Source organism: Heterocephalus glaber, unplaced genomic scaffold (assembly GCF_053883595.1).
Source record: "Heterocephalus glaber isolate CG9 unplaced genomic scaffold, H.glaber_assembly_v1.0 deba00000937, whole genome shotgun sequence".
Taxonomy (NCBI): Eukaryota; Metazoa; Chordata; class Mammalia; order Rodentia; family Bathyergidae; genus Heterocephalus; species Heterocephalus glaber.
Window position 1 is genome coordinate 340,386 of NW_028258173.1, and position 19,675 is coordinate 360,060.

A 19,675-nucleotide genomic window follows, 5' to 3' on the forward strand; every position below is an offset into this window, starting at 1 on the left:
TGGGCTAGGTAAAACAAGAGCTTTAAAAGCAGAGGGAATATGCAGAACACCACAGGGAAGAAAAGAGCAACGAAAGTGCCTGAGACAAACAGCCACTCCAACTGGGCCGTGAAGGGCAGCTGGAGCACGGGGACCACCCTGTTCATGCCCCCCAAGGCCAGCCTCCCACAGCTCTGCTCTCCTGGAGAACAGGAAGCCCAGGCTGTCCGTTGGCCAGCACCCAGGGAGCACAGGAACAGGGACACCAGGCATGCTGAAGGAACTCCAAGGATGAGCCTGAAACGAGCCCACAGAAACTCAAGAACACAAACTGCACTCTCTCTCCAGCCCACGCACTCCGTAAGGCAACCCAGCATGCAGCATTATTCTGAAGATGACCAGCGTGTGATCTATCATTCCCTGCAATCCAAGGCTGTCACTGAGCTGCCCGAGGCTAAGTGGAGGACAGACCTGCTCCAGCAGGAAGACGGCACAGCTGCTAGGGGAGCACGTCTGGTCACTGACATCACACTGAGCAACCAGAGTGCTGACAGCACACTTTTGAGGGCAGAGTCCCAGCCTCCCAGTGACAGGCCCAGACAACACTGCCAGCCGATGGAGGGTCAGCACAAAGCAGGGCTCTGAACAAAGGACTGCTCCTTCTCAACCCCTACCTCTGACACCCAGGCCCACACTGATGCCACAGGGTGACAGCCCTCAGGGAGGTAGCAGGACCAACACCCCTAGGCGTGTGATGCAGATCTGTGGCCCAGGCGCTCACCCCTATATCGCCATCCCAACCATCCGCAGAATTCCCCGAGAGCCAGATTTACACATAACTTCATTAAAATTCACTCCAACTTCAAGTTTAGGCTGCAGTCTCAGCAGCCACTTGGGGCAGTGGCAGTGCTGGCAGATCCAGAACATGCCCCACATGCAGGAGCTCCACAGGACGGTGCAGGCAGCCACCACAGACCAGAATGGAGACCTTAGAGCAGACTCACTACTTTCCTAGCCTGCAGTCAACGGTCTTAACCACTGCACACTCCAGACAGCCGAGGTCCTCACACTGACTCCAAAGAGAAAAGGGAGCCCTGGAGTCCTACCAACAACACACTGAAAAGAAAAGGAACCAGAACAAAGACTAGAGCCTCTGCCACAGGGCCAGGAGGGAATATCCACGTAATAGGACAAGGAGAGAAGAGCCTCCGCTGTGAGGCCGAGACGAGCACCCACCTGAAGCAGTCCAGCACAGATCCAACCACGTCATCTGCCAGCTCTCGGGGAAGCCGTCCTGCCATCCTGCCAATTCTGGAGAGAAAAGTAACAGCCGTCAGGCCGACAGCCCAGCACGGGACACATGCTATGTGGGCAAGATGGGAGGGAAGCCCCACAGACTGTATTCAGCCACCACCACTCACCATGGCAGCGAGCGCACACAGCACCAGGGCACATGGACGCTGTAGTCCATCACCAGCAGCCGATGGCAGCCGGGCACACGTGAAGGGCTTCAGCCCAGGCCTCCCACCAGCCAGGATGCCCACTGCCACATGAGATGCTGCCCCATAGGGAGGAGGCCAAGCGTGGAGACCTGAAGAAGGGTCCTCCCCCTGTCCCAGTGTTGGGCCTACACTCAACTGCACCAACTGGGCCAAGGGGCCTCCAGTGCTGACGCAAAGAAGCCCCAGATCCCAGGCGAAGCTGCCAGCTCAGGGACCCCAGGACCCTCTGGGGCACAGTCCCCCAACCTCACCACCTGCCAGCCAGCCCTTCATCTTCTCTACACAGGACCCACTGTGTAGGGACCCTGTTCCTCCACAGCCCAACACCCACAGGGAGCCAAAGTTCATCCTCAGTAATCATCTTACAGATCTAAAAATCTGGTAAGATATCTGTTGCTCTCAACCCCATATAAAGTTCTTAAGGACTGAAGGGGATGCCCGGCCCCACCACGCCCTGCCTGGCACTTACCCTTTGGCTGCAGACCAGCGCACCACCGTGTCTCTGTCCTTTAGCCCCACCAGCAGCTGCTCTGCAAGAAGACCCAGCCATTGGCCTCGGTGAGGTCTTGATCCTCTGTAAATCCCCCCACCCCACACAAGTGCTCCAACCAGTATCCTGGAGAGAGCCATGCTAAGAATCTCAATTTTAATTAGGAAAGCAAGAAAAGAGCAGCTCCCTCTCCGTGTTTTTAGATAACACAGAAAGCCTATCTTCACCACTGCTCCTAACACACAGATCCAGCCCAGCAGAGGGTCATTCAGGGTAGTGGCCTCCACGGGGGAAGGTCAAGGGCCAGAGCCTCCCAGGACCCAAAAGGGGGGCCATGGGGGACAGTCCAGCTAGGGAGGCTCCCCAGGGAAACCGTCTGCCAGGGCCCATGAAGGTGAGCCCTCCCAGGCACCAGGCTTTTGGGAGGTGGTCTGGCATCAGCAGGACCCAAACCTTGGCCAGTGGGCCATGGGCAGCCCCAGGCCAGCCTGATGTGGAGAAACAGCCACAGGGCAGGGGTGGAGGGAACTCATCAGTGGAGGATCCCTGGGGCAGTTAGAAGGGACTCAGCCTAGGAGGGTGGAGTGCTAGGTGGCTTTGCAGGCCCAGGGCAGGCACCAGGAGCCATATCACAGCAGCCAGGAAAGGGGGAAGGGGAAAGGCATCAGGGTGAAGGGAAGGACAAGCCGTGAAGAGCTGCAGCAGTATATGGAGCTGGCATGGTGCCCAAGGTGGGGCACATACTACAGGTGTACACAACACTGGGGAGAAACCACCCCAAAGGGAGCCAAGTGGGTATGAGCAGAGGGGACACAGCAGCATGTCAACCTGGCCCTGCCCCTCCGTGCCAGGAAGGGGCAGGACAGGGGTTCCCACAAGGAAGGGGAGGCAGGGTGCTGGGAGGGAGAGTGGGCAAGAGCAGCCCACTACGCAAGAGTGAAGAGAGGGGTACACAGCCTCCATGGTGACAACAGGCGGTGGGGGTCAAGACCTCTACAAAGATGAGGACTGAAGAGGCTTGAGGTGCCCCTCAGGAAACTGTGGGTAACAGGCTGGGTAAGGAATGGGGCCTGAGCCTGAGTGCCCTGCCTCCCTAGAGATACCCAGGATGAGGATTATGCGGGTCAAGGGTGAGGGGAGGGGCTACAGGGGAGGCAGTGCCCATAGAAGGGGCAGCATGGTGCTTTGTGCTCACTGCAGGTTACAGTCAGAGGATCCCCACACCAGGAAGGGAGGAAGGGGAGGGCATCGCAGAGGGGCGCCCCAGAGACAGTCAAAGACACGCGTGTGCACGCGGCCTGCTGCTGCCCACCTACCTATGACGCTCTCCACCCCTTCTGGGACATGGTAGTCCTCATCTCCATCAGATGGCGCCACAGGGAGCTTCTGCTCACTCTGAGCTGGGGCACAGAGCTGCAGGTTAGCAGCCAAGGATCGGGAACCACGCTGATACCTGTGTAGACCACAGCACACTCAGATCAGCTGCCAAATTAGAACATGTACGACACCATCTCGGAGACAAAGTCTGCAACTCAGTGTCACTCCGTAGCACAGAGGATCCTGTGAGGATTCCACGCACTGCCCAGACAGCGGAGAGGCAAGGGAGACAAGCGCTGCCCCCAGCACCGAAGCAGAAAGCCACCCTCACCACTGCCAGGCCACTCTGTGGAAGGCGAGGACGGGGCCCTGCATCGGGTGTACAGGGCAGAAATGCAGCCTCGCCCACCTCCATCGGGTAGGTCTCACCTCCTGGCCACGCAGCCCCTCCTCACCTGCGGCCCACAGATTCTGTCCCAACACACGGCAGCCCAGTTTTCACCCAGTGGGGCAGTGGGGCTGGCATCCCCTCCCTGACGTGCATGCAGGGCCGCACCGCACACCTGCATGGTCACACAATTCCACAGAGCCTCTGTAAGGCGGGAGAGCCACTGAGAGCACATGGACCACAGGCAGGGCAGGGCCAGCAATGCCACTGGCCCTCAAGGACAGCACAGCCAGTGGCTGCCCTCAGGACTTGTGACATTACTTTGGTCTGTCTGGATGCAAGAGTGTGCACAGCAGACAGTGCAGCTGAGGACTTCAGCAAAACAGGACAGGATGGGAAGAAGGAAAGCTCCAGCCTGCCACACCCCTGCACACCTCGAGTCTCGCCCACCTCCACAGCCACGTGAGCCAGCTTTCCAAGCGTGTGTCTGTGTGTACCTGCACACCACCCAGGTCTGCTTCTCTGGAGCACCCTGCCTAGCAGTCCTGTACCATTCTCCATGGCAGCCTGGAAACCAGGCACTGAGAGTCCAATAAACCACTTCTTACAGAGAAGCTGTATACTCAACACTCAAAAGGCGTTCCAGTAAAATGTCACTAAATCACAACACACTTCTCCGGAATTTGCCATAATTTGGAACAAAGGTTAGATGAACTTAATCCAATAACTCCTTCCACACACATCACTACTCAAAATAAAACAGAAGGCTACTGAGAACACAGCACCCAGCAATGTGAAAGAAGTCTGTATCAACAGCAGCAGCTCAATGTCAATCTGCTAATTAAAGCAAGCAGCTAGGGCGTGAGGGCCTCGGGTCCTTCAACAAGCAAAGGCGTTTCCTTTCCCAAATAAACCTGAAAGAGTGAGCCTGGTTTTCTCTGAGATCACACTGATGGCTGACAGGAAAGGAACTTCCCCAGCTTCAGCCCTAACCAGCAATGCTGGGCTGCATCTGAGCCATGTGTCCACCAAAGGCATGACCACTCAGCCTCGGCATGCAGAGCCAGAAAGTACCCAAAGGAAAAATGCTCCTTTCAAAACCAAAAACACTTAAAGAGATTAAAGAAGTGAACACAGAAGACATGTTTGCAGATCAGCCTAGGCACCACGAGCACCCAAGACCAATGTCACCAGCACCTACTCACCTCCAGGCGGCTACCTTCGGCTTCAGGAAGGTCAGCCCTAGCCGCTGCACCAGCTTCACCCCCAGCTTTCGCAGCAGGGTCTGGTTGCTCTCGGGGAGCCTGCAACTGTCCAGGCACTGCAGCACAATGGTGGCTGTGGAGAAAGCACATGGCTCAGCATGACGGGGAAGGCCCCTGCTCACCCCATAGCTGATGCCTGGCACTCTGAGGCCAGCTGATTCCACAGGCCCAGCGCAAGTGACAGCTACCCCAGCCCTGACCTCAATACCTCTCTCCCCGGGCATCTTCCCAGAGCAGCTGGAGTGGAGCCCAATAAGAAGGCCCAGAGCACCGGAGCCATCCTACGGCAGCTATTATGGCTGTGTCTAGGTGCCCCCCTCAAAGCCCCATGCAGTCATAGGTGGGGCTTTGCAGAGGAGGCTGGATCTAGCGTATGTGACGCTGGGCTTGATTCATGGTTCAATGCTAGGATCAAGGGCACAGGGATTAATAGTGTGAGTGCTACCTGCCCTAAACAGCCGGATAAGATATAAGGGAAAGAGCTGTGGTCGTCCCTTGTTGTTTTGGTACCTTCTGCCCACCATGAACTGTTTCTCCTCTGCAATGCCCTCTGCCATGCCACCCTGCCTTAGAGCCAGCCAATTATGGACTGAAACCTCTACGAACTGTGAGCCAAAATAAATCTTTCCTCTCTTAACTTGTGGGTGTTGGGTATTTTGTTTCAGCAACAAGAAAAGTAACTAAGGCAGCAGCAGCAGCCATGCAGGGCTAAGGGATGGGGACAGGAGGGAACCTCACAGAAGGCTGGGACACATTCTGTGTGCCAAGGTCACTCAGCAGCACAGAGATGGTAGCCAGGGTGAGCCAGGTTCTGTGTCCAAAGGGGTACTGTGGCAGGGGTCTTGCACAGGTGACTGGGGGGGAGTAAAGGCAGGAAAATGCCAGAATAGCATCCCATGGAGAGACGAGAACCTGTGGCAGGAACATTGGGCTGGATTTCAGAGATGGGCTCGAGGGAAATGGATGAGACTGACCAACTACGTGAGGGAGCAGAGGACAGAGGAGGGGTCGGAACAGAGCCTAGCATCTGGACGAGGTGATAAGGAAAAGGTGATGGGGGCTGACAGGAGTGGGGAGAGGCACAGCGGAGAGGGACTGATGACAAGGGGGTGAGGTGACTGGGGGTGGTGACAGGAGAAACAAGATTCCCAGAAGTCAATGGCAACTTCAGGGCCACATCTGCCAAGACCAGGTCCCTCCAAGATCAACAGCATAGTCAGGACTCCCTGGAACCCTCTGCAGTACAAGGGCCCCTCGCACATTTGAAAAGCCCTGCACTTCAAATGATGGGCAGAGTTGACTGAATATCACATTATCAAACACACAGACAACAGCCACTGCTATGGTAGCACCCCTCACACATCAAGTGAGTTCTCACACCATGGGTAAAAGATCAAGGAGGCATGCTTGTCACACACAGACAAACTCACGTCACAAATAAACATGTCTCAAAAACAAGCCTTACCATAGGGCAGACAGTCTTCTCGTTTCCCATGTTTAAATATTTGGGCCTGAGGAAAAAGTATTTTAAAATGTTATCAGTACATCAGCAAGTTTAGAACACAAATATAAGTTATCAGAACAACTCACTGCATCTTCCAGTCTTTATTCCAGCACGAGGCCAGATGCTGTACATATCAAAGAGGGGTCAGAGACAGCAGCAAGGTATCCTGACAGTCACCTGACAACAAGATACATAGAGCCCAGTGCCCTGAGGGGCTTGGCTCTCACCTGCAGTGTGCACAGAGCAAACTGGCCCACAAGGAGAGACAGGAGCCTCAGTGGGTTAGATTACCAGTGCAGAAATGAAGACAGCAAAGGAGCCAGGCACAGGGTACACACCTGTAACCCCAGCTGCTTGGGTGACTAAGGCAGGAAGACTGCATTCAATGGCAAGACTCCATCTCAAAATAAAATTAAAGGTGTTGCTGATGTAGCTTGGTGGTAGAGCACTTGCCTAGCATGCACAAGGCCCTGGGTTCAACTTCCAGCACCAAAAAAAAAAAAAAAAAAAAAGATCAAAGAATAAGAGGATTAGGCCACACAACCCACGGGGAACAGTAAGGAGCCTACCCACCCCTGCGAGCCTCACCAGTACTGACCCCACCCGCCTGCTCCTGGGGCCTCCCACTTGCGTTTTGCGACCCTGCCTCCTCCACACACACAGACCCATTCTGGATGAACCCAGAGACAATCAATCAAGGAGGAGTACTCAATTCTCACTGAAACTGTTTTCAGCCAGAACCCTGAACTGTCAACCTGAAATCGTAATCCACTTTTGAGATCAGGATAACAAATGCAGTAAGAGCTGAGCACATCTATGAAAGGACCAGCAAAATTTCTTTCCTTCAGGAAATAGTTTTTAGAAGGCAAAGTAGTTAACTGCTTCTATGTTAGGTCATCTGACCCTGCACCCAGTCTCACACATACACACACACACACGCACACACACGCACACGAGCCCAAACGCAAACTCCAGGTCCTGAAGGTCAAGGGCAGACAGTTTCACTGAGAAGCTAACCAACCACCCAGCACCTCACAAACACATCGCTCAAGAAGATGCCACCAGAACTGGCAGTTAGGGGGGTGCAGCCTTACCTGAAGGCCGGGGGCACATCATGACACACAAACGCTCTGGAAAAGCTCAGAAAGGAGTCCTGTGGCACACACTGTGCCAGGGCCCTGGGGTGAGCAGCGTGCTGTCGCTCACTCGCAGGGAAAGTATCCCCGGCTGTGTCAACTCCCTTTTACCGGGAATCACTCAGTTAAAAAGTCTGCACCTGCTGACACGCAGCACCTCGGCAGAGGTGCAACAAACCCTCGCTCTTTCCACCTCCTCCCACCAGCTCAACCCTAACCCTGAGGTGCCCACTGCAGATGAGGAAGCTCAGTTGATTCACTTCACCCTAACACCTATCATAGCCCAATGCCACAGACACAGAAGGGGCATCTGGCAATGGGCTCAATGCCAATGAGCAGCAAGCCAGGACCCCAGACCTTAATCGTCACCTTTGCACACGGAGTCATGATAACCACTACTAAAGCACTCCAATTTATCACCTTAGGGTTTGGGCCTGTCGGGGTCACCTGGAGCCCCTCACTCGTTCCTAATGAATGTGCAGGGCAGCAGGGACGTGGCTCTGCAGAAAGGATGGGTGAGGCAGGGCCTGAAGCACCCACTGTGAATACCAGAGCTCTGCACCTTCCCACCCACCCCACCCAGCTATGCAGCCAATGGGAGGAAAGGCAGCACCTGGCCTCCGTCTACCCCCTCTGCCTTGATCTCTGACCTGGTCTGGGACCAGGACAGGGACAGAGGGGACAGCCAACCCACCACCATCCGAGATAGGCCATCCCCACCCCATCACTCATCACCCACAACCCACCGGGCAGCACACGCACAGCTGCCTCTGTTTGAAAGCATTGCCTCAGTTCAGACCCAAACATGGAGCTCACAGGCGCAAGCACAGAGGCTAGATACTTCCCAATTCAAAACTTAAAGTGGAGCTGCTCTAGAATAATCAACTTTCAGCTACAAACTGTTCCGCATCAACCATGCGTCAGAGAACCTCTCCTGTAGTAGGCTCCAGCTGGCAAAGCCAAGGGACCCACCCCCCACCCCCACCCCCCCACCCCCACCCCCCCCCCCCCCGCATTGGGCACCACCCACTGCCCGGGGCTGGTGCATTCCAGACCTGCAGCAGCACACCCTCAGTGACTGCCCACTTCCCCCTCAAGTTGTCGCATCACCAGCAGGACACAGCCAAAGCCACCTCAAATGATAACTTATGACACCAAACCTGAGATGAGCCATGGTACCTATGTTACAAAAACAAGAAAACATTTTAAGGCCATAGGTTTTCATAAAAACCATCCAATCAACTTTCACAATGATACTCAAAACTCCTAGCCTAAATAAAAATACAAATAATTTCATGGTTCAAAAAATAATGGCCAACATCAATTTGGTCAAATTTTCCAGAACTGTGTGGTTCTCTGTGTCACCAGCACCAAAAGACAGTGAGAAAGGAACATGTTGCTGAGCCACCTCCTGAGCTGCTGAGCACCACTCAGCCCACAAACCCTGTGCCCACTCAGGGACAGCCAGGCACACAGGCCACATGCCAGAGTAACCAAGGGCAGTCGTGACTAAGAACACACAGATTCACACTTAAACACCATGGAACTCAAAGCACCTGCATATGTCCTCCTCCCACTGATTCTAAAATCAGAACTGCTATTATGTGGAGAACAGCAAAATTTCCTGACTTTAAACAGAAGTCCTCAAGATTGTATAGTGATTATGAAGAATGTATGCTAAAGAACTTAGAGGCAATGTAATGATTTCAGGTAAAGTGGTTAACAACATTGGACGCAGTAGTGCACACCTATAATCCCAGCCAGTGAGGCTAAGCCAGGGGGATTATGAGTTTGAAGCCAGCCTGGGCAACAAGAAGAAACTCTATTTCAAAACAAAAAGAAGGACTAGAGATGTACCTCAGTGAGAGCACTTGTCAAGAAACCACAAGGCCCTGGGTTCAATTCCTGGTTAAAAGTGGGGGGGGGGGGGGGGGGTAATGACAACACAAATACGTGCATATATAAAATCGGGAATATAGGAACCTCACAAGAGACCCTATTAAAAGGCTAATAAAGAGGGCCAGGGATTTAGCTCAGTGGCACCACACCTCCCTTGCAAGTGGCAAGGTCCTGAGTTCAATCCCCAGTACCGCCAAAAAAAAAAAAAAAAAAAAAGAGCTAATAAAGAAAACAAACCAGATAACTCAAAAGAAATGCACAAGTTCCAAGAAAGACACAAATTCAAGATGTGTATCACATAAAGAAACTGAATTAGTAATTTAGACTCGTCCCACAAAGAAAACCCTAGGCCCACGTGGCTTCACTAATGAATTTTAGCAAACATTCAAGGAAAAAAATGTCTTCCTAAACATATTCTGAGGAAACAGTTCTCAACTAGTTATACAAGGCCAGTCTCATGCTGATATGAAGCCAAGAACTCAGCAGAAATCCATAAATCAATCCCTCTCGAGAATGTAGACAAAGGCCATTGTTGCTTTCCTCACAATAGCCCACCCTGTATCCTCTAGGGTGTACTTTTGTCTTGCTTTTTCCTCTCTTACTCAGCCCAAGCTTGCTCTGCAAAACCAGTTTCTCTCTCTCTCTTCACTTTTTCAAATAAATTCTGCCAGTGCTTTTTGCTCATTTTGTTCAATTCTTTGTCTGAGAAGAACCTGGAAACCTACTCCAGATGGAGAGACAAGCAACCTAATACTTGGCAACATTAACTAGAGAGACATTTTTAGAAGCAGCTACCCAATAACATTTTGGCGAGCCAGCCAGGAGTAAAGCTCATGTACTGGAGACCAAGATAATGCCTATGTTTGGCAAAATTTTTATTTCTCTCCACAAGACTTTTTTTTCTTCTCTCCTTCTTTCCCTCACTCTGTCCTCGAAGCCAAGAATCAGGGAATTCTTCTCAAGGTGCCAGGGAAGGGTTTCCCGGAACGGCTGTGGGAATGGGGGAAGGGAATGTAGTCTTGTTTTTCTTTCTAGCTGCTTGCATTCACTCCACGGGTCCTTGTTGTCAGTGCATGTGTTTGCTGTATTTTGCTACTCTTCTTGGAAATTAACCTGGTCTCCACTTATCCCAGTTTTGTGAAAGGCTTTTTGCTTCTCACTTTGTGTGTTGGTGTGATGCTAGGATTAAGGGTGCCCCATGTTGGGTGTTTCTTTCTCAGTTTATGTGATGCTGGGATTAAGGGTGAAATGACAGGTGCCCTACCCTGTGTGTAGGTGGCCCCAATAAATAGGCTTAGAATCTGCATGGAATCATGCAGCTAGCTATGGGCTTACTTCAACTGCTTTCATCTTTTTCTTTTTCACTCACTGGCCTTAGAGCTAAGCCTCTGATTTTGGAGAACAAGAGGGAAGAACCTCTTTTCTTTGTGAATTCCTTTAACTGGCACAGTGGCTCTTCCCCTACACGGAAGAGAAAAATTTATCCATTTGAAAAGGAAATGCCCAGCCAGCAAGCGTAGTGGTGCATGCCTGTAAGCCCAACACTTGGGAGGCAGAGGCAGGAAGATCACCGAAAGTTTGAGGCCAAGCCTAAGATACCTAGTGAGTCCAAGGCCAGTCTGAACTACACAGTGAGACCCTGTCTCAAAAAACCAATAAATAAATAAATAAATGAAAATAAATAAAAATTAAAAGGAAACATCCAGCCAGGCATGATAGGATACGCTTGTAATCCCAGCACTTGAGAGGCTGAAGCAGGAGGATTACCACAATTTTGAGGTGAGGCTGGGCTACACAGTGAGTCCAAGGCCGCCCTGAACCACACAGCAAGACCCTGTCTCAAAAAACGAACAAATAAATAGAAATACCTGAGGCTTTTGCTTGAGTGGAGCAATGGCCAAGTGGGCCTGTTCAAGCAGACTGCTGACTCTCTTCCTCTCTGTCTCAAATCCCACCTGGGACTCAAGCTTCCTGGCTGGATTTCTTAATTAAGTGCAAATAATTTAAAACCCTATGCCTGATGACCTCAGCAGAACAAATAGTATTTAAAATTTAATTAAAGAGACTGTGAGTATACAAAAGAAAAGCCATCCCCATTCTTAGCCTTTTTACTATCAGAGTATATGCAAGAGACAGTTCTGGCCCCACTCTGGTTAAGGAGTCATCAAGGGGCTCCAAATACTAGCTGAGCCATCAAAAGGCTCAGAACACAAGTAGAGTCATCAAGGGACTCATAATGCAAGTGGAGCCATCAAGGAATTCAACTAAGTGGCTAAAGAAACTTTGGGGAAGTTCTGCCCTTATTTCACAAGAGTTAAAAGGACTAGGTAAGATCAACAAGTGGCTTCACCCCCTTCTCCCTAATGAGTTAATGAGTTCAAATATGCAGACAAAGTCCCCAAGGGGCTTTCTTCTGTGCTTAATGATGCCAGCATTACTCAGACAGAGACGTCTATCTAGCATGTGTTAGGGTCTTACAAGGACACTTTGTGGAACCTTTGGGTCTCCTTCTGCATGGGATGCCACCTTAAGGAATCAAGACCTTAAGCTGACTGAAGACAGAAGTCTCCTTCTCTCTAAAGGCCTCCAAGCCAAGCCAATGGGAAATCTCTTGGACTCTGCCACCATGCAGATTTCACCAACTTTGCCACTAGGCTATATTCTTGATCAGTGGGAAAGGTTTGATTCTGACAATCTAAAACAGAAACAGCTTACCTAGTATTGCAATATGGTTTGGGTTCAGTACAAACTGGGAGGTGGCAAGAAATGGATATGGGGACCACGGATTTAGCTCAGTGGTTCTGCCGCCTGCCCTGCAAGTGCATGGACCTGAGTTTGATCCCCGGTACCAAAAAGAAATGGATATGGGATGGAACTATTAGACTTTTCTCCACTTACAGCATTTTTGCTTAAAGTACAAAAGGTGGAATGAAACCCCTTATGTACAGGTTTTTGTGACTATCACAGAAAGGCTCAAAAACTAAGAGGATGGCCCTGTTCTAGAACCCCCATTTGTGTCTTAGAGGGATGTGGGTCTCTCTGATCTGTTTGATGATACTGAGAGGTCTCTTCTACCTCTCCTTATATTCCCCAGATCAATGAATCAGGCCCTTTCCTCAATTACAGACGTACAAGAGGTTAGAAGCTATGCAAACGAACAATGTGCTCTAAAAAGGGAAGAAAACCACCCTGAGGGCCAGGGATTTAGCTCGGCAGCATAGCGCCTGCCTAGCAAGCACAGGGTTCTGAGTTCGATGCCTGGTACCAAAAAAAAAGAAAAAAGAAAACCACACTGAGAGCTTATTCACCCTTCAATAGAACCAAATGGGGACTGTAATATTAGTGGGGGACTAAGAATGATATCTGACATGCTTGCTGTTCTTTCCATGGAGGTAAAGAAGTATATTAAGTCTTTCGTAAATATACTAATATAGATTCATTTTCCAGGGAGGGAGAAGCACTATCATTTCATCTGTCAATCAGCCCCAGATATTCACCATAAGCTACAATAACTTCAGATGGGCCCACAGACACCTATGGCCCAATTACTGGACACAGCCTTTTCTGTATTCAACATTTGGGACCCAGAGGAGAGACAAAAGAAAAAGGCTAAGGGCAGGGTATTTAGTCAGTGGCACCACGCCTGTCTTGCAAGCACAAGGTCCTGAGTTTGATCCCCAGTACCAAAAAGAAAAAGGCTAAGATTACAGCTGTTGCAAGTGGCAATGTTTTAAACTCACCCAGGCCATCCAGAAAAAAAACCCAGGGACAACCAGGGTAAAGTCTCCTATTTCAACTGTAAGAGGACTGAACACTGGGTACAAGATTGCACCAAGCCTCTGCTTGTGAGACAGCTAATGAGCCTGTCTTGTGGCATTGGAGTTTTGACTGTCCCCACTCCCACAGAAGGGGTAGGCCAGCCAGAACCTGCTTTTCCCGCTTTTACAACTGGAGAGGCTCAGGGGAACCTGCAATGCCCCTGTCCACGGACATCACCATCTCCTCTGAGGAACCCTGGGTAATCTCAGACACATCATGGGTGAGCCAATTCAATTACTTCCTTCAGTTTTGACTTACTTTTCTAAAAAACCCTCCTCTGGATCAATAGCCATAGTTAGGGTCGAGGAGACTCTTAAACAGATTCTTTGCTGCTGTATTAAGAAAAGCTGAAAAGTTAATTTGGAACAGAGACTAGAAATCCTGCTGCCAACAGTACTCATAAGGTTCATAACATGCCCAAAACTGGGCTGAGTTTGAGCCCATTTGAGATGTTATATAGGAGGCCATTTCTGTTCTCTGATATGATAGTAGACCCAGATACCATGAGACTCTTACAATATCTCATTAATCTGAGTCAAGTACAACAGGCTATCCAAATGTATGGGCACAGAGTCCTGCCAGCTCCTGGCCCAAGAGCTGGCAGAACTACCTACCACCCATCCTGGAGACCAAGTGCTTGTAAAAACTTAAGAGACAGGGGACATCCGCTGACCAATTTAAGCCAAAACGGAAGGGTTGCTTCTCAGTCATCCTTGACACACCCACTGCAGTAAAAGTGGCTGAGACAGATAATTGGATTCATCTTTCCAAAATAAAGCCAGTCTCACCTGCACTGTAAGAACAAGATCACTCAAAAGGAAAAAAAAAAAAAAAAAAATCACTGAAAAGGAGAAAGCGGGGCGGGGATTTAGCTCAGTGGTTTCGACGCCTACTGCACAAGCACAAGGACCCGAATTTGATCCCCAGTACCAAAAAAAAAAAAAAAAAAAAAAAAACGGAGAAAGCTACTCCTGTGAGCCTCTAGAAGATTGGAGGTTTCTCTTCAAAATGCAAGACTCCAAGCGCCATTACAGGAAGCATGGAAATCTGACCTGCTCTTCATATTTGGGCTAAGAGTGAAGCTCAAGGGTCACTAACTCTTTTCTCATTGCTTTCTGACAGGTTTATCTTTCATCAACCCAGCCAGCAAGCCATAGCACCCAAAGATAGTTGGAAAACAAATAATCCCTAGTAGAGTCTACAGCCCCTTCCAGCTTGAAGAGGCTACAGAAGACAGGCCTCCACTCCCTAAACACCACATAAAGAATTACAGGGCAGACTGATGACACCACACCTGCCTGGGAAGCGCAAGGTCCTCCAAGGTCCTGCGTTCGTTCAATCACTGGTAACAAACAAAAAAACTACGGGGATCTGTGTCTCTCGGGGGAAATGAGACAGGAAATTAGGCCATGGCAAAGCTGGCTAGGAAAGTAGGCGTGACCTATTACAAGATCCTGGACACACACCCAGAGAAGTTCCCCAGGCCCTGCGCATGGACTTCTTGTGAGAATGCAAGCAGGTTTTCCATAGGAGGCCTAGACCTGATGTCAGCCAGAGGCGTGGGGTCCCAGCATGACTTCTCAGGACCCATATGGGGATGTTTTCATGGCTTTCCTCGAGATTTACAAAAGGACTCAGATGTCAAAATGAGCTTACCATCGTAGCTTTCCTCGTAATAGCCCACTCTGTATCCTCCAGGGTATACTTTTATCTTGCTTTTTCCTTTTTTACTCAGCCCAAGCTCATTCTGCAGAGCCAGTTTCTCTCACTCTTCACTTTTACTTTTTTAAACAAACTTTGCCACTGCTTTAAAAATAAAGAATGTAGGGCCAGGGATTTAGCTCAGTGGTTCCGTCGCTTGCCTTGCAAGCGCAAGGACCTGAGTTCGATCCCTGATACCAAAAAAATAATAATAATAATAAATAAATAAATAAATAAATAGAAAAGAATGTAGACATAATGCTGTAATTCCAGCACTAGAAGGCTTAAGGAGGATTGTAAATTCAAGGCCATCCTAGACACCATAGCAAGACCTTGTCTCAAACAAACAAAACAACAACAACAACAAAAAAGAAGACAGATGTCAAAACCCTTAACAAAGCCAGGCACAGTGGTGCACACATGTAATCATAGCTGTGTGGTAGCCTGAGGCAAGAGGATTGCAAGTCTGGTCAACTTGGCAAGAAACTGTCTCAAAAAAAATAAAAAGAGGTAGGGATATAGCACAATGTGAAGGCCCTGGATTCAACCCCCAGCAAGAGCAACATGAATCTAACAATACATTTAAAAAATTTTACACCAAGACCAAACGGGGTTTGCCCCCTTTTGCAAGGAATCCAACAAATAATTTAACATCCAAAAGTCATCTAATATGAGACACCAAGTTAAGAGAATAAAGAACAAAACACACAATCATCTCACTAAAAGAATCAGTGATGGCCACAGGCACCATGACACCCACATGTGCGTTAGCTCATTCACAGGTCACTGCTTCCCCGAGTCCACAGCAAGAAGTCCAGACAGTTTTGGGAAATGGAAAATGTCCCCCAGAGGCTTAGGCTAGGAAGAGCTCAGGTCAAGGAACAGAAGCTTCTAGAAGCCAGCTATGGTCACAGTCCCAGCTGGCCCCTGCCTGCAAGGTGTCCCGCATATGGTCTTCAGCTGAAGCCTAGGCCCCCAGAGCCCTCACACCCTGCCCTTGAGGACCCACAGGGTCCTCCCAGACAGCACAGCAGTCATCACCTATTACAAAATCTTTGTGCTGGCTGCCCTTTGACAGAGAACCCACACCCTCCTCAGGAAGAAGTGAGGGCCTGGAATTCCACTATGGACAAGGAAGCAACATGTCACTTGGCAGCACCAAGGCCAGGGTCCAGATCTGAGATGCCCCTGCAGATGTAGGAGGGTACTGCAGATACCTACGTAGCTACAAAGAGACCCGAGACCAGGAGCAGAGGCCTGCAGTGGGGAGGTGCCCATGAGCATTGGGAAGGAGGATAGCAGCACTCTTGGGTCTCATTTGCTGAATGAATAAACAAATCTAAAATACCATGAAACGTCAAAAATGCACATGAGTATCTGTCCAACATTCAAGTAAAACAGTATAACTCAAGCAGTGGCAAGTTCTCACAAGAGCAAGGCCTCTGCTAGAAGCAGCATCCACAGGCATACAGGGGTGACACCCCAGCACCAGGGATGGGACACGTCTCCACACCCGGAAACGCACAGTTCCCAGTCCCCACACAATCAGGAGGTCAGCTGCAGGAAGGAGTGCTAAGGCCCCACTCTCACGGCAGGATGCCAATTCCTTCCCTCCCTATGCCATCCTGCCCTAGATAGAGAACTTTCCTGGCATTTCCAACTGGATCCATGGTAACACAGGGGTCAGAGAAGTCAGGAAGTCAGCCTTGTCCGTGAAGGACTCTGAGAGGTAGAGGAGAGAGAGAAGGAACAGAACTCAATGAGGACAGGACTCCATGTGTTCCTAATTTTTCACATAAATATAAGGCCACTTCACTTCACTTTACCCGACAAAGCAGCAGCAGGAGGCTGGACAAAATGCCCACCTATGGAGTCGAGTGTTCATACACGGAGCCACCTGCTGAAACACATGACACACAGCAGAGTTCAGAGAGAAACTGAGACACCACCACTCAGCACAGAAGGAGTGGCCCCAGGTCTGTTGTTGTTGGTCTGGAAACCAGCACAGCACTAGTTGCAAACAAAAAGAGTTTCTCAGTAATCATCCTAAAAGACCACACCTTTTGATTGCTACCCACCCAAGCTGGCTTTTCTGCAGTGTGCAAACCAGCTTCCCTTCCCCGGGGCATGTTCTCCAAGCCCTGTAAATCATAGGCTGTCAGCTACACGGGAGCAGGTTCACCCACTGCCAAGCAGGAGGTGCTAGTTTGAGGCCCCCTGAAGGCACCACTGAGTCAAGGCCAAGGAAAGCAGCTCCACCCCAGGCCCTGGGAGAAAGGTCCCGCACCCCAGCCCAGGGTGACTCAATGGTGATGCAAGGCCTCGGAAAGGCCCATTTGGCCTCCCAAGAGCTTGTGAGCTCCAGCCTTGACAGGGAAGCCTGGCAAGAGCACACTCACCCACCACAGTGGGTCATCTGTGAGCACTCAAGAGAGCGCTGCTCTAGTCCCTCAAGAAGACCCACTACTGGATGTGAGGGCGATCTGGCTGCGTCATGTCACTCCATTGATCACCAGGGCTGATTCAGCTGACCTGGCTGGCTAGGCGGGCCCCCTTCCTCCCTCACTGCTTCAGCTGCATCCCTCCTGGAGCTATGCACTTGGTCAAGAAGGACAATCACTTCCAACAGAGGACTGTTGCCTTGGTCAAGGTTATACGAGTAGCTGCGCTCCCTTGCCAGAACCTCCAAACAAGCTCTCAAAAAGACAACTACGGTTCCTCTGGGGACCTGCAAACAGGACAATACACGGCCAGCAAGGCTACCTCTGTCCCCCAGCGTCTGCCCCAACACTAAGCAACAGCTCCATTGTGACAGACTCAGCACTCCTGGGACAAACACGCAGAAGAGACTCTCCAACATCCAACAGCCTTCTCTGCGCTACACACCACCACAACATAGCCAGCCCTAGCCTAGGCCAAACCTGACTGCCTCCTTCACACAATACACACTGTGGGGAGGAACCTCCCACCACAACATGGGGCCTAGAAAACTATAATTTCAAGCGCATCTGCTGGTTTGAAAAAAAAAGTGTGGGGTGTGGGGGACATCTTGAAGGCCCAGCACCGCGTGGACAGTAGCAGGCTGAATTTAGGCAGGAGCACTGAGACAGAGAGCATACTCACAGTCAGCCTCAGAAGGGGCACCTGGGCCAGAAGAAGGACTCCCAAGAAGCTAGGGGGCGCTATTCCTCCTTGGGAGGACCCAAGTCCAGTGTCAAAAGCTTAACTGCTGAAACCAAGTTTTCAATGGCTGGGTAGGTAAATGGCTGATTAGAATCAGCTAAGAACCAGAACAAAAAATGTACTATTTCTGGTAAAGTTGCAGCAAATAAATTGAAAAGGATTTTAAGTATACAGACAGAGAAATAAAAACTAACCCCCCATAAAATTGTTAAAATGAAGTCAGGTTTGGTGACACACACCTGTATTCCCAGCACTGGGGAGGCTGAGGCAGGAGGACTACGGCAAGCTCCAGTCCAGTCTGGGCTACATAGTGAGTTCAAGGCCAGCCTGAACTACATAGTGAGACCCTATCTCAAAACAAAACAACAAAAAGTTTATATGATCAAAACAATCACATCTAGCGTCTGCCTTCCCCTGGTAACACCAGGGCTGTGTGTGTGAGGCAGGTGCCAGCCTGGCCCAGCGAGGCCCCTTGGTTGTATGCAGAAGTGGCACACAGTGGAAGAGCTCAGAAAACATCAAGGGATGGTGCCTTCTCACCTTTGCCACTTGAACCCCCTGTTTCTCACCTTGAGGACAACCTGTTAGTAACGAAACAGCATGCACTCAGAAACTCTACTCTGGACAATGTCCTGGATCACCAGATCTTCAGGCCACTTTAAGGCTCACTGTCCCGACCAGCTCCACCTCTCAAGACATGGGGCCAACAGGCTTAGGGTCAGGAAAGAGGCCAGGGAGGGAATTACTATGGAGCAAAGCACAAACCCTCACTCCCACACTGATGAGATGTCAACATGCCCAATAACATACTTTCAAACACAAAAACCCGAAAAGATGTGTAAGAGGCTTAGGATCAATTCGTGTGAGCAAGTCACACATGGCAATCTCCACAGCAGGAAAGAAAACCCACGAACAAGAAAGGTTCCAAATGACAAGAGAAAGAAGGGACCCACGGCAGAAATAGACAGCTGCAGTCCCGCTCCCGTTCATCTATGTTATTACTGCTTATGTCGCTTTCTGGTAATTTTTAGGTAAAAACCATTTCTCAATAAACTGACAAGCACTACAAAGTACAAGGGCAACTCTCCCATCCCCATGTCCTGAGGACTGAGACCAATGGGCAGGGCTGGGCAGGACAGCCTGTCCCTCAGAGGGTCTGAGGTCAGAAAAGGGCCTGGGCATCTGGGCGGTGCAGGCCACTCGGGCCCTGAACTCATCCGTGCAGGCGTGCAGTGCCATGGGTGCCAAGCGAGGGGGAGGAGACGCTCAGGGAGGAGGAACAGGTGGACATCATGGCTGTGCGATCCCTGTCTCCAGGTAGACATGCTGACACTCTGAGGGTCACACGAGACCCTCCAATCCAGTAGCAACAGCAGAGCACACTATGGGAGCCGCCCCGGTGTGAGCCAGCCTCCAGCACCAGGTGTGGGCAGTGTGCCAGCCTGCAGGGCGGGCAGGCCCGGGAGAACGGTTCCAAGAAGCCAAGTGTCTC

General features: G+C 50.5%; 1 protein-coding gene across 3 annotated transcripts in view; it reads right to left on the minus strand.

Moving 5' to 3' along the window:
* Window positions 1-19,675, minus strand: part of Tbcd (tubulin folding cofactor D) — a 150,125-nt gene that overhangs the window by 87,022 nt on the left and 43,428 nt on the right. For all 3 annotated transcript variants that reach the window (XM_013078115.3, XM_004861054.4, XM_021241301.2), the window contains 5 exons: window positions 6,407-6,452; window positions 4,882-5,014; window positions 3,288-3,424; window positions 1,951-2,011; window positions 1,216-1,290 (listed from right to left, as the gene is read on the minus strand). In XM_013078115.3, the coding sequence (XP_012933569.2) occupies window positions 1,216-1,290; window positions 1,951-2,011; window positions 3,288-3,424; window positions 4,882-5,014; window positions 6,407-6,452 (452 nt within the window). The remainder of the gene's footprint in view (window positions 1-1,215; window positions 1,291-1,950; window positions 2,012-3,287; window positions 3,425-4,881; window positions 5,015-6,406; window positions 6,453-19,675) is intronic.